General features: G+C 36.8%; 1 protein-coding gene across 2 annotated transcripts in view; it reads right to left on the bottom strand.

Moving 5' to 3' along the window:
• The window catches only part of DCN (decorin), a 37621-nt gene extending 24821 nt beyond the window's left edge, over positions 1 to 12800 (bottom strand). Inside the window, exons 1-2 of one of the 2 annotated variants that reach the window (XM_060112173.1) lie at positions 12524 to 12800; positions 8445 to 8691 (exon numbers count right to left, since the gene is read on the bottom strand). In XM_060112173.1, the coding sequence (XP_059968156.1) occupies positions 8445 to 8658 (214 nt within the window). In that variant the 5' untranslated portion in view covers positions 8659 to 8691; positions 12524 to 12800. Of the gene's footprint in view, positions 1 to 8444; positions 8692 to 9461; positions 9579 to 12523 lie in introns of those variants that run through there. The other variant, XM_060112174.1, reaches the window with a different exon arrangement.
• Between the last annotated feature and the right edge of the window lie 1309 nt (positions 12801 to 14109).

Raw genomic sequence — 14109 nt, 5'->3', positions numbered from 1 at the left:
CTATCTTGCTGATTATTAGTCTGTAAGTCTGTGACAAATGATTGTTTTCTATTTTCTGTACAATACAATTATAACGCATATTAACCTGTAAGCTGCAATCTATTTTTCAGTTGTTATCACACACAGATTTTTCACCTAACGCACTTGATTCTGAGTTGGTTTTTCTCGTCAGTCGTTTTGTGGGCTTGTTATAGTCATCATTTTTCCCATGAAGTTCAAGACCTTTGAACAACTCGTCTACCAAGCTCCCCACCTTCAGATGATAACCCCTCAGTTTAGTAGGCACATATTCCCCCAAAACAATTAGACCCCCCCCCAAAGAGCTGTTCGCGGTCACTTTAACCCTAATTCAATCATGGCAAATCCTACAGGCTTGCAAATCTGTAAAATATCAGTCTTTGTTTATATTAGGATATTCTTTCTTTTCCTCCCTCCCTTCCTTCCTCCCTTTTTTCCTCCCTCCCTTCCTCCCTCCCGTCCTTTCTGCCTTCCTTGGCATTAATGATATCTCCCATCTTACATGTTCTTCTTCAATACACACTTGTCCAGCCCCATCAAAAGGTGGAGTCAAGTTCCTGTCCTTTCCCATCTGGTATGGCCTTATGCTGTCTCTCTGAACTAAGGGAACGTGGTGAAGGTGACAGAGCGTGACTTCCAGAGTGAGGTCAGAAAAGGTTGTTCAGCTGCTACCCAGTCCTTCTGGGATGCTCGCTCTGGGGCCATCAAGGGGTCATGTAAGAAGTCTGTCTACACTGAGACCACTATGCTGGAGAGGCCATGTGAGACACTCCAGATGACAGAAGGGCTGAGCTCCTAGGCAACAGCAGAACAAACTGCCAGTCACGAGAGTGAGCTGTCTTAGGTCCAGTCTGGGCCATCCTTCCCATGGCTATGGCCTCAGCCAACACCTGACTACAAATGCATGAGAGACCGCAAGCGAGAGCAGCCCTTCTAAGCCCTGCTCAAATTCCCTGTAACTTAAATCATGAGCAAAATAAAATTATTTTTTAAGTCACTAAGTTTTGAGTTAATATTTATTCAGCAATAGTAACAGGAAAAAAGTGGTTTCCTAAATTTAATTATTTTTCAATGAGCATTCTTTAATATAATTCCAAATCTTCCATCAAAATGCAATTATTTTCAAGGCTAGACTGAATTATTTAGTTGCTCTTCCAAATTCAGTAAAGGAAACTTTATCTTCTTTAATTAATAATAGGGTTATTAATTAAAGTAAATAAAACTCTATTTAAGACATTACCAGAAAGTCATTTCTGAAATAAAGGCTAATAAGAATTGTACTTCTTTTTTTTTTTTTATTTTTTATTTTTGGCTGTGTTGGGTCTTCATTGCTGCATGTGAGCTTTCTCTAGTTGCAGTGAGCAGGGGCTACACTTCGTTGCGGTGCGTGGGCTTCTCATTGCGGTGGCTTCTCCTGTTGTGGAGCACAGGCTCTAGGCACGTGGGCTTCAGTAGTTGTGGCATGCAGGCTCTAGAGCACAGGCTCAGTAGTTGTGGCACACGAGCTTAGTTGCTCCAAAGCATGTGGGATCTTCCCAGACCAGGGCTCGAACCCATGTCCCCTGCATTGGCAGGCGGATTCTTAACCATGGCACCACCAGGGAAGCCCAAGAATTGTACTTCTTTTTCTAGTTGTCTCAGTGATGAACGGTATTGTTGTGCTAGCAAATTTCATCAATCTGGTAAACATCATGTTGGACAAAGGCCAGGTCATCCTAAAATATCATGCCTTTTTTTTGTTGTTTTCTGCCCTGTGGCAGGGGTCCAAACTCCAAGATTTATTCTTGTTGATTTCCAAAAAGTTTTTATATTTCTGTCTTCAATTTAATAATTAGGTCAATGGTGATACACTTTAGTTTTGGCATATGATCAAAATAATATGTAGGAGTCCCAGCTCTATCAAAAACCATTTCTTCCAAAGGCAGGAATGTTTCCCTCTTTTCCTCTTAAAAAATAGCAATTCAACTCTGATGGCAGTTGGATTCAGAAATAATAGATCATTTTAATTCGATTCTCTTTCCAAATAACTTAAGGAAGGTTTAAGCTTCCTGGTTCTATAGTCATCCTCAAAAAGAATAAGAAAGGATATGCTACAGTTCCATGACTCCTAATTTCCAGTCAGCCATGTTCCACCCTGTTTCCAGCTTGAATCAAGAATATTGTAGAACTATGCATTCATTCAAGCACTAAGCCATGCATATGTTCATTTATTCATTTATCAAGCATTTATTGATGTTTGAGAACCTACCAAGTATAAGGCATTTTTTAGAGTGGAAGACCAAAAGATAAATTATCACCATGCCCTTCTTCTGGTAGAGAAAGTAAATATTTAAATAAGTAGTTAAAGATAATGAATAATTATTATCTATGTACATATAATTGATTATTGCAGAATCATCAAAGCAAATATAGATTACAGTGAAAGCACAGAAGTAGGCAGGCTGCAGAAATTGCCTCAAAACCATCTTCAGACTGAGTCAAGGGTTAATTGAATCTTGAGTGTTACAGTGTAGCTGCTACAGGGCTTCTTCCTTTTGTTAAGACTAGATTGCAAACTGGGTTAATTCTTCTTTATCCTTATTTTCAAGGAAATATATAATTTTCTTGCTACTCTTTTGAAGGACAAAAGTTAAGATTAGAGGGTCTCCTGCATTCGTCCAGGACATTGATATTCTGACTAACCTATTCCCATCCTGTCCTCTGGAGCCAGGAATGATGTTCCAGAGGAGAATGCATCACAGCTGCAGTCTAACCAAATGCCTTGATCCCACACAGCTGCCTCTCTCTCCCTCCTGGGACTAAGAAGGAAATCAGGGAAATGTCAGTTGTCAGGTCAAGGAGACAGATGCTTCCTTTGGCCTTCTCTGACCCCTCTCTTCCTTCTCCTCACCTTTAGCCCCTTGAGTCAGGGGCTTTGGTTATCTGGATCACACCTGAGCATTCCTCTTGCTGCATCTGAGATCTGTCATACTCTATCCCTACCCAAAACTATTTTAGGCAACCCATGGGCATGCTCTGTGCACAGCCTCCTTCTTGCACCACATCTTAGAGATACCCTTTTGATGCATCTGAAACTCTGAATGAGAGTCACCCCACATCCCTGTTGCTGTAAAGCTAGATGTAAACAATGAAAGCAACTAAGCTTCCAGCATTCTCTCTACCCCTCTACAAATAGTCCTAATTTATTCTTCTAGGATGATTTCATGGAAGAAGTCTAATGGTTCATTTACTTCATGCATAAGATTTGCTTCTGGAAAACCAGTTTCCCCAAACAAGAGACAAGCTCTGGCATCTATGTTCCAAGTGGTGACCACTAACAAACAAAATTTCCACCAATTGAAGCAAAATGATTAAAAAGAAGAAAACTAACTTTATGCAATTTAAAGGGTTGTACATTTTCCTGAGATTTTTAAAAAGTAAAATATCCTTTGCATTATGAGGTACATTTTAGGGACCATTAGTTATTTACAACGCTTTTGCTTGGCAAAATAAAATGTTTCATCTTCTGGCATCATGTCTAGAGGGCTAACTATGCAGGCTATGAATCATCTGTGATTATTAAATAGCCAAAAGCTTTATTGTTCTCTCTACTCAACCAAACCAATTTTGTTCAAAGGAATAGTATTTGGAGAATACTATTTTGATATTTATACAATTTTCTAATTTTTTTCTATTTTGTGATGTGGCCTTCTTTCGGGGGAGGGGAGAGAAGGTGCTATTTTGTATCGAGCTTGACAAGCCATATACTTAGTGTTTCTCAATTTCACATAAAAATAAAGAACATCATGAGAAATAACTTCGTGTTATTAGCTGACTTTGTCTGAAATGGTCAACTGAACATCACAGTTACTATGAAAAATATTTTTATAAATATTTTCTATTCTTACCTAATAAGGTAAGAGATATTCCCATTTATCCAGTGAGGAAACAGGTTTTGAAAGTTTCAAAGTTACAGGTAATAAATGGTAAAGCAGGACTTGAGTTCAGAGGTGTTGAACTGCATGACCCAAGATCTTTCCACTATTAAATTTTTTTTTTTTTGCGGTAAGTGGGCCTCTCACTGTTGTGGCCTCTCCTGTTGCGGAGCAGACTCCGGACGTGCAGGCTTAGTGGCCATGGCTCATGGGCCCAGCCGCTCCGCGGCATGTGGGATCTTCCCGGACCGGGGCACGAACCCGTGTCCCCTGCATCAGCAGGCGGACCCTCAACCACTGTGCCACCAGGGAAGCCCCACTATTAAATATTTTAAGGGTATTTCAATTCTTTTGAAAGTTGTTTATAAGAAATGTATCAATAAATATTGCTTTAATTTGGAAGAATAGTTAAAAAACAATACTTATGCTTATTTCACCTGGCAGGGCTGATGTGCCTTTAATGGCAGGGCTGATGTACCTTTAATGGCAGGGCTGATATACCTTTAATAAATGAGATAAAAGTCGGTACCAAATAATGCTTCTTGGTAACACTTGATCCACAGATGAATGGCTGAGCCAAAGAGTACATTAAGTAAGGGAACTGTCTTCCTTTAAGATACTAAGTACATAAAACAAAGTATCCAATCACAGGATTAATATTAGGGCATTCAGACAAGAATGAGTAACATTGTGGGATTATTATTTTAAGGAAACCCATAGGGTTCTGAATTTGCTAATCCTACATTTACTTTTATATTGTTATTTTTATAAATGCTATAATTATGAGTGGACTTTTTATGTCTTAAGAGGATAGATAAAGAAAAGAAAATATGTGTCTCATAAAATTCTGGTTCAAATTACAAGTTAAATTACAAGTTCAGCCAAATAATTTGGCCAATATCAATGGAGAATTCATTACTTTCTTAGGCTAAAATATATGTTTACTTTTTCAATCCCCCATGCTCTAGAAAAACATATTATAATGCTATTCTGACAAGTTGGAACTAGGGACTAAAACAGTCAATGGATCTTCTTGAACACCTCAAGTTTTCCATGGACTGATTATTCAATTTTAATTTCACAGTTTTCATATCTTAGCTTTGAAAGAACTGTTTAAAATGTTGATGCTGTTTAACTTTGTCAGAAATACTTCTTACTGGCAAAAATAGTCAGACATTTGAATAAGACATGTTTGCTTATATTAAACATTATGTAGATAATAAGATGACAAAGATCTATTGTCCTTCAACACTGAAGCTCCGCTCTGCTCATTAAAAGCTCTAGCAAGGGGCTTCCGTGGTGGCGCAGTGGTTGAGAGTCCACCTGCCGATGCAGGGGACACGGGTTCGTGCCCCAGTCCGGGAAGATCCCGCATGCCGTGGAGCGGCTGGGCCCGTGAGCCATGGCCGCTGAGCCTGCGCGTCCGGAGCCTGCGCATCCGGAGCCTGTGCTCCGCAATGGGAGAGGCCACAACAGTGAGAGGCCCACTTACCGCAAAAAAAAAAAAAAAAAAAAAAAGCTCTAGCAAGAATAATCCTTAAGAAAATATTAGTCCTTGGTATAAATAGGCATTCACATTTCTCACCCCAAAGTGCATTGCATTTTTTCTTTGCTATGATAATTCAAGCTTCATGTTCAGATTACTAGATAACTTAAAACAAAAAATAAAATAAACTGCATTGCCATTACTATGAGTGAGGTTGCCCATTTCCCCTTCTCTGCTTTTTCCTATGTTTCTTTCATCTTTTACTCCACATAATTATCATATAGAAAAAATGTATTGAGGCTCTACTATGGGTCAGGTACCTCACACAGATAATCGAATCTCTAAGACTGACTGTGATTTCTCTACAGGTGAAAATGTCAAGGCTCTGAACAGCTTGCCATGATCATAAAGGGAACAGAGGCTATGCAGTAGTTGAAAATGTGAATACAGTGTTTTCTTTAAAGGCAGTGGACTGCTTTTCCTTTAAAGAAATGAATTTTCTGTTTCAGAAATATCTGACTGATTTTTTGGACAATATATTTAAATATGCATATGTGAAAAAAAAAAGTAAAAGTTACTTGGATGAGACCATTGCTCATTGGAACTCAGTACTCCCCTTTAAACATGGTTCCCCCAAATGAATCATTATTACAACCTTAGCTACTACTTCTGTATATAAGATCAGTAAGCCCAAAGGGATGACGTACACTCTGGGCTCTTAGAGAAAAAGATAACTTGGAAAACGTTCTCATCTGAAAACAACACAAAATAAACAAAGCAAAATAATAACAAGGACAACCAAAAAACTGTATCATGAGACATCCACATCAGTGAGCTTGATGTTCCCTAAGGCTACATTTTTCTGTTTAGTTTTGAGCAATAGGCTTGGGAGTTTTTTTGTGATAGATAATTAGAAAACTGTCCCAATGCTTTAATCAGAGTCAAGCTTTATGAGTTATTTATCATGAAAGCAAAGTAAAACTGTATTTTTGGAAGAATAAAACTTCAGTGAAGTGACTGGACAAGGCTTCCTTAAAAATATCAACTCTTTATTGTTGATAATATGTGTATGGGGGGTAGTTATGGATCCTTTTAAACTTGTTCTCAGGCAAAGTGAGATTCAACTTGCATCACATTTCTTAGGAACTTGGCCATTTTTGCAATATTTGAAAAACTTTACCACTAGTGTATCCATCATATGGTGATTCCCTTCTTCAGATATTTTTAACACCATTATTTTCCTGTCTAAACCAGTAATGGAGGTAATCTCTAGATGCCATAAAAGTTTCTGTAGAATTTGCTAGTAATCTAATCCCCCTTGTCTCTAATACACAATTCAAAAAAGGAATAACCACCACCAGTAGAATATCAGACCCACAAGAACTAGGACCATATTTGTCTTCCTCATCCCTTTCTCCCCAGGGCCCAGAACAGATCTGACCCGTTATGGGATCTCAGTATACTTTCTGGATTAATGAGTTAATTAATTAATCTAGTGGAATTATCCTGTAGCCTTTTTTTTAATATATATATATATTTTTAAATTTTTGCTTTATAACAAATTTCATCAGTTATACATATACATATGTTCCCATATCCCCTCCCTTTTGCGTCTCCCTCCCACCCTCCCTATCACACCCCTCCAGGCGGTCACAAAGCACCGAGCTGATCTCCCTGTGCTATGCGGCTGCTTCCCACTAGCTATCTACCTTGCGTTTGGTAGTGTATATATGTCCATGCCGCTCTTTCACTTTGTCACAGCTTACCCTTCCCCCTCCCCATATCCTCAAGTCCATTCTCTAGTAGGTCTGTGTCTTTATTCCTGTCTTACCCCTATGTTCTTCATGACATTTTTTTTAAAGCCTTTATTTACACGTTTTATTTGGGTTTAAATGGCTATACAGTACATGTCAGCATCAAAGAATCTATCTCAAAGTGTTTGTTTTTCAGTTGTTACTATTTAACATGTTTTACATCTTTCTGGGTTCCTGTATGTAGTTTATTCCAATTCTAGGAGTTAGTAGCAAATTTTCCTGCAAAATACTCCTAGAAAGCATATTCTGAATAAATACAGGATTTCAAAAATAAGTACTCTACAAAGCTATGAGGTTTATTCTATAAGGAAATGCACCATGGCAGAATCATTCTGTGAGGATGTTTTTTCTTTCCAGTAAGAAAAATGAACCAAAAAAAAGAGGAATGTGAATCAGCTGCCATGTAAACTAAATTCATTCCCTTTTGGCCCATCTGCTGGGGCTTCGAAGTTTCTGGAGATTTATCTTCTGAGTATATTGCTTTTGGAATTCCTAGGCCAAATTTTTCTTGAAAGCTAATAAATCAAACTGTATTTACAGTGTTAGAATAGAGATATATGCTTCATGATTATGTTGAATACTTATACCATAACTTAGTTATAAAGATTTCCTTTGAAACTTTCTAAAGAATATAAACAGCTAGATTACAAAATGCCAAAGGCAGAGGCAAAACTAAGACCCAGGGATTAAGGGAGTATTTTGGTACTTGAAAGATAAATTTCTGTTCTAAAAGTTTACTTGTTTTGCTCTTGATAACTCTGCATACTTTACAATTTAGTAATGTTCAAACTGTTATCTGGGCTAAGCCAAGAGTAGAGAGATCACCCAGGTTTTCTTAATATCTAAGATTTCATGAGAGCAAATCATCAAATTAAAATAAGCTATCACCCTGGAATCATAGAACATAAGATATTATTTTGTTCAAAATTTTATTTTGCAGAAAGGGAGCCATGAAGCTCAGAAAGATTATTTTCTTTTTAAGTGACTTGTCCAAGATTGCAAAGTGACGGAGCCCTGACTTAGAAGAAAGCCCCCTCACTTCAAAGCTATTTCTTTCTCTCCTGTTCTGCTTCCCTTACTCCTCATTAGGTGGCACTGTCTCTCACAGTTGGAATTGCAGAAATTAAAACCGAAAATGCTAAAACTCCCACAGAAGCCATTCCCATGGATAAAGCAGACAAGGTAGGTAAAGAGAGCCTGCACCCCACTCACCCAAATCAGAACACTGGACAACTCGAAGATGGCATTGACAGCGGAAAGGGCACACAGGCACCTGAGGCTCTAATACAGGAACTTCGGGAAAGCGGTCGTCCGGGCCTATCCCAGAAGCCTCATCTTCCAGCATAAAGTCAAATAAGCCTTTCTGCTGAAACGGTCCAGCCCAGGAAACTTGTGCAAGCAAGAGGAAGATGAAAGTTGCCTTCATGATTTATCTCATGTATTTTCACAACCAAGGAACCTAGGAAACAAATGAAAGGTTTAGAAGAGTAGCCTTGCCTAGTGTATATGGTTATTCTTCAGTAACACCTGACAGTGGAATGAGCATAGAGAAAAGCATAAAAAGTAATATTTTATTTATTGTTAGGAGCAGAGTGTTAGAAATATATTTGGAAGGTAACAAGGTACATTAGAGACTAACTCGCACAGCTATTTACTTATGAAGAAAAATTTGAATAGTATTTGAATCTGCTTGGTTGAATTTGGGTCTGAATTAAGACCATGGGTTATATAGTCAAGCCACCTGCAAAACTGTTATGATGATAAACCACTTTGGAATTTTCAATGCTCACTCAACACAAGCCATGCCACAATTAAATAAAGTTTTGAGAGAGCTCCAGTTCCTGCTTCAGAAATATCTCTGGAGGCCAATCTCATCTCTCCACCCCACTGTATTTATCTTGGTCCAGACCCTTCTCATCACTCCCTGAACAAGAGCTTCCAAATGGACTCAGCCTTGAATATTTCTTCTGCTCCAGGCCATCTTCCACTCTGCTGCCCAAGTCATCTTCTAAAAATTAAATTTCATTGTATTAATTTTCCCTACCACAAACCCTTTGTTGACTTCTCACAGCTTGCCAATAAGGTCTACATCCCCTTTGTTGCATATAAGACCACACATAATTTGATACCAACTGATATTTCAAGCCATATTCCTCTCCATTTTCTCTCTACTCCCAGTCCCCACCTCAAACCTGACACTCAAAGCTAATCACCATTTAAAATACCTACCTTGTAAGAGTGTTGTAAAGGCTAAATGAGATAATGGGATTCCCTTGTGTATTCCCTGGCTCATTCAGGCAGGATGCTGCTTTCTCTTCTATGCTCCCAAAGCATGTTGCTTACCTCTTTTAAAGATCTTATCACATTATATTGTAATTTGTTTTGCATGCTTGGCCTGCCCCCCCACTAGAAGATGTACTCCTTCAGGGCGTGTCTTAATCTTTGTTGTGTACCAGGGCCTTGCACAATATTTTGCACATGACTCAATTGACCGTCAGTTTATTAACAATACACGTTATTCAATTTGTTCTAGGCAACCAACTAGTCTGATTTTTAAAAATATGATGATCTTTTTTCAATATCAAATTTCTAGCATAAGAGAGATATCAAATTGATAACCTCAACTTGGTATAAGCAAGATTCAGTTTTTAAAATAAATCTATTGGCTAGTTTCTCAAACTAATCATTTTTAATAAACTAATAGACATATATGGAAAATCCTATCTGATTTTTATATGACTTATATGTTATCTGATTTTACCAACAGGACTATTTTGTAAACAAATCGACAAACAGTATGATTTCGACAAATCCAGACAGTTTTTATCCATTCATTTAACAAGCCCTTATAGATATGTACATCTATGTTATTAAGTCAGTTGTTTAGTTGGCTGAACTAAATGTATCTGAATAACAAAATCTTAATAAATCTGAATGACAAAAAGTAGTTGATTATGGGGGAACAGTCTATTTTTGAGTTCTTATATTTTCAAACCCCACTGAAACTGCTCAAAGTATTCCCAGAACACATTGTAGATATTATCTTTAGTCTCATCATCTTTAATTGTACACTTATAAGGGTTCATATTAAAGTTGTACATTCATAATTAGAATTAGAGAATTATTTTCAGTCATTATCCAATTATAGCATATACAGAAAAGAAAAAGTCTTTGTATGCTCTAACCTTAATGTATCTTCTGGAAATGTTTGCCTAGATCTACTAGAGGGGAAACAAATGTTCTAAAATTTCTTACAATTTTATTCTTAGTTTGTATTTATTACTTGACGCACGTCTCAGGCAGCACGTATGCAATACAGAATAGTGACTTTTCATTTAAATAATAACAAGATTATTATTCACACTGCCCCTTTAAATTCAGTATCCGGTTTCCTTTAGAAACCCATTCCCACTCAGTTACTGCATTGCCTTTTAAAGGAGACCCTATTGTTTTGGCAGTGTTCCCTTGGATTGGATCTAAGAGAGTGGTTTTCTGTCTGTTTCACATTAAAATGCAATGTTTATGGTTTACCACAAGTTTGCTAGCCTTGCATATTTAATGTCTTACAATTTTTGAGAAAAATGAAGCAAACTAATTGCAGATTTAATAAATAGCAACAAGAATTAATGCAGATGTCGCTTTCTGATCTTTCTCCAGAGCAGAAAATGCCTGGTTCACAAATCCAAAAAAAGGAAATGCGAAACATTAGCTCAGAGGAATATTATCATTTACACTTGTTTACTCTTGTTAAAATGGTACAAATTCTCTACACATTCTTTTTGGTTGAAGCTGAACTCAGACAGCTTTTAAGCTTCCATTACTTACCATTTGTGTGTGTGTGTGTGCAAGCGTGTGCGTGCATTTTAACCCTGAATGTCCTGGGGAAGAATAATATGTGTCCAGGTACTTTATACAAATTCCTCCATGAAATAACTTCTTTAAAATTAGTGTCATAATACTTAAAAACTCAGCATCTTAAAACAATTAATGTGGGCTGTTGATACTGATGATTTCTTTAATCATTTCCTTCCTTTCTTAATAAATCAGAAAAAAAAAAAAAAACAGCAGTTGCCCATGTAGACAGCAAGGAGACTATTCTTGAGATGATATGCTATTAAAATTTCATTTCGACTGTTTTAAGTATTCTTAGAATGTATGCCTCTTTTTAAAATGCTAATTGCTAAGAATGTCACTACTTTACTAAAGTTGCTTGCCATAATTTATGTGTTCTATCAAAAATAATAATTTCTCGTTTCTTAAACTACTTCATTTCATTATACCATGCAGATCAACATTTGTATGATGTCATTTAAGCCTTTGGTGTGAGTTTCAAAGTCAAACTTTAACCCGCACGAGATAAGTAAAGCTGTAAATGCAGAGCAAATTAAATCCTCCAGCACTAGGTGAATTAAAAACCTCCATAACAATAGAAATAAGTGAAAAATAAACAGCGAAAGCAGTATCCATCCATAAATAAAGGCTACTATAGGAGGCATGTGGTTCTTTTTCTGGTCAAAATAGCAATTTGAAGAAAAAGCCACAGGTATTTACATCACTGGGAGTCCATTTAACCAGTGGTCATCATGTTACCCTGTTTTGAAATTAGAAAGAAAAATAACCCACACTTTCATTTTAGAGTGAATGTATCTTCTAGTAAAATTTTATTTGCAGCGAAAATTCTGGCAGGGTCTCTTCTTTACATTTAAGAAATTATGTAGCTAACTGTGAGATTATCTTAATTCAGTCCTTAATAATCAGCATAATTATATTCAGTGTTTACTGTCACCTCTCTGGTGATAATTTCTATTATTTTATAGTATACATTAGACTTCTATAAGTTATCACCAGAGTTCACTTCTCTGAGGTTTTAAAGTTCTTAAAATATACAAGAATTCAGAAGGAGAATAAATCCTTAAATATATAATCCAACTACGAATAATATGCCAGTCTAGAATACTTTTCTATAAACATTTCCCAAAGAGCTAAACATTTAATTACCACAAATAAAAAATATATCAGTAAAGACAGTCATGGTGTTAGGTTATAGTTTCTTAAGAAACATCTTTGCAAGAACAGAGAGAAAGAACTAAAGCAATGCATTCAACCATTTTTACCAAATATTTACTTTCTGTTTTCAAGCAATACTTGTCTAAAATGCTGCATAAAGGTTACTAAAAGTTTAGCACACATTGTTTTCTTTTTTCCTCTTACCAAATAATCCCTTTTTTCTCAACTTGATCAAAGTTTTATTAGTCTGTAGCAGAGTTCAGGACAATTATTGAAAACCATACCTTTTAATCCGGGGATTTGCCACAGGAGCCCTCAAAGCTGAGATGTAATTACACTAAATATTCAGCCCAGGCAAAAGAGTTTGCAGGTGTGGAAAGGAGGAGGGGGCAGGTGCTGCTCTGTGACTGTCACTAGGTTGAAAATCTCCTGCTTCTACTCCATAGCACAGTTAAAAAATAAGGTTTCCCTCAATGAACACAATCCGGCTGACACCCACATTAGATCATATGGTAATGATATGTCTCTTGTATTGTAGCCAGAAATTTTATCGGCCTTTTTTTCTCCCCATTTAAATGCTTTATTCCTTTTTCATCTGCTTAAGATTCTAAACTTCTTCTGTAGTGTAGCAGTGGAGCAACTTGACTTGGAATTTGTTTTACCGTGTGGATTCATTTCCCTAAAATTGTAACTAAAGGGTTTATTTCCCCACCCCCAACCCTACTCCTTTATCCACCCTTTCTAGTCTTGTTTATAAGTCACATTTATCATATTACTGAAATGACAGCTTTTTCTTGCTTTCAGGATGTGTAAGTCCAGCAAATGGAATGAAATTATTTTTAGTGTGGTCTGTGAAAATAAATGAGTAGTCATTCGGATTCTTACTTGCCTTGGGCTGTTTGTGCAAGTTCAAGTACTACGCTGTGGAGGTTTTCTATGTATTTTGAACGTATTTCTAAAGTGTCCTGGAAGAAAGCCATGGTTTTATATGAAAAGCATGTCATTTATTACTTTCCTTACTCATAGTTTAAAACCTTTCTTGTTGTCTACCAGTTGTGTGTGTTTTTTTTAAATAAAACACATAGATCTTAGAAGTTGATCACAATTTAATTTAGCCTGTATATGAAAAATTTTATTTTCATAGGCTACACTTTTATATAATTCAGAACTTTGAAAATGGCAATAAAGTCTATGGCTCTTTCCAAATTTAGTAAATAGAAAGTGCAAATTCAAGGAGAGATATTTATTCAGCCAGTGGAAGCTTTTTTGAGTTTTTATAATTCCCTTGCTGGATGCTGTCAGTTCTCTGTGTGTGTCTCTATGTTTTGACTTGTATCTTTATGTCCTGGCCCCTAGGCTGTTACCAGGTAGAAACTTGAAATCAACATCTGTGAAACATGAGAGGATAACTCTCCCATCCACCACCCTCCCTCCCTCCCTCCTCTAGCCATCTAAGTGCACAATTCTACAGTAAATATACTTTTGCCATGATGAAATGTGAAGAAATTAAAATTTTGAGTGTGCATCTAAAGAAGGGAGGAAGGGTACTATCACATGCTATTTTGTCTTATTTTCCAAGCCCAGTCTCCATAATTTTAACACCTTACCCCACTCCTTTTCTCCTTGGCATTTAATAAACCCATGCCCAGTTAGTCTGATGGTTTAGGAAAAGGAAAATATTTTTCCTGGACATTGGTGCAAAATCCATGATCCCCTTACCTGGAATCAATTAACTTTTCCACTTGAACTCCTCTTGTATTTATCTCATTCTTATAACATGCAATCACTTCTTCATATTATGGTTTTTTATGTACATCTCTTACCCCAAGGAATAAAGCACATTCTCTTCATATTTGTAAGAGTCCCCACA

Source organism: Mesoplodon densirostris, chromosome 11 (assembly GCF_025265405.1).
Source record: "Mesoplodon densirostris isolate mMesDen1 chromosome 11, mMesDen1 primary haplotype, whole genome shotgun sequence".
In the NCBI taxonomy this organism is placed as follows: domain Eukaryota; kingdom Metazoa; phylum Chordata; class Mammalia; order Artiodactyla; family Ziphiidae; genus Mesoplodon; species Mesoplodon densirostris.
Note: the sequence above shows the minus strand (reverse complement) of the source record. Positions and strands in the feature narration are given on the sequence as shown.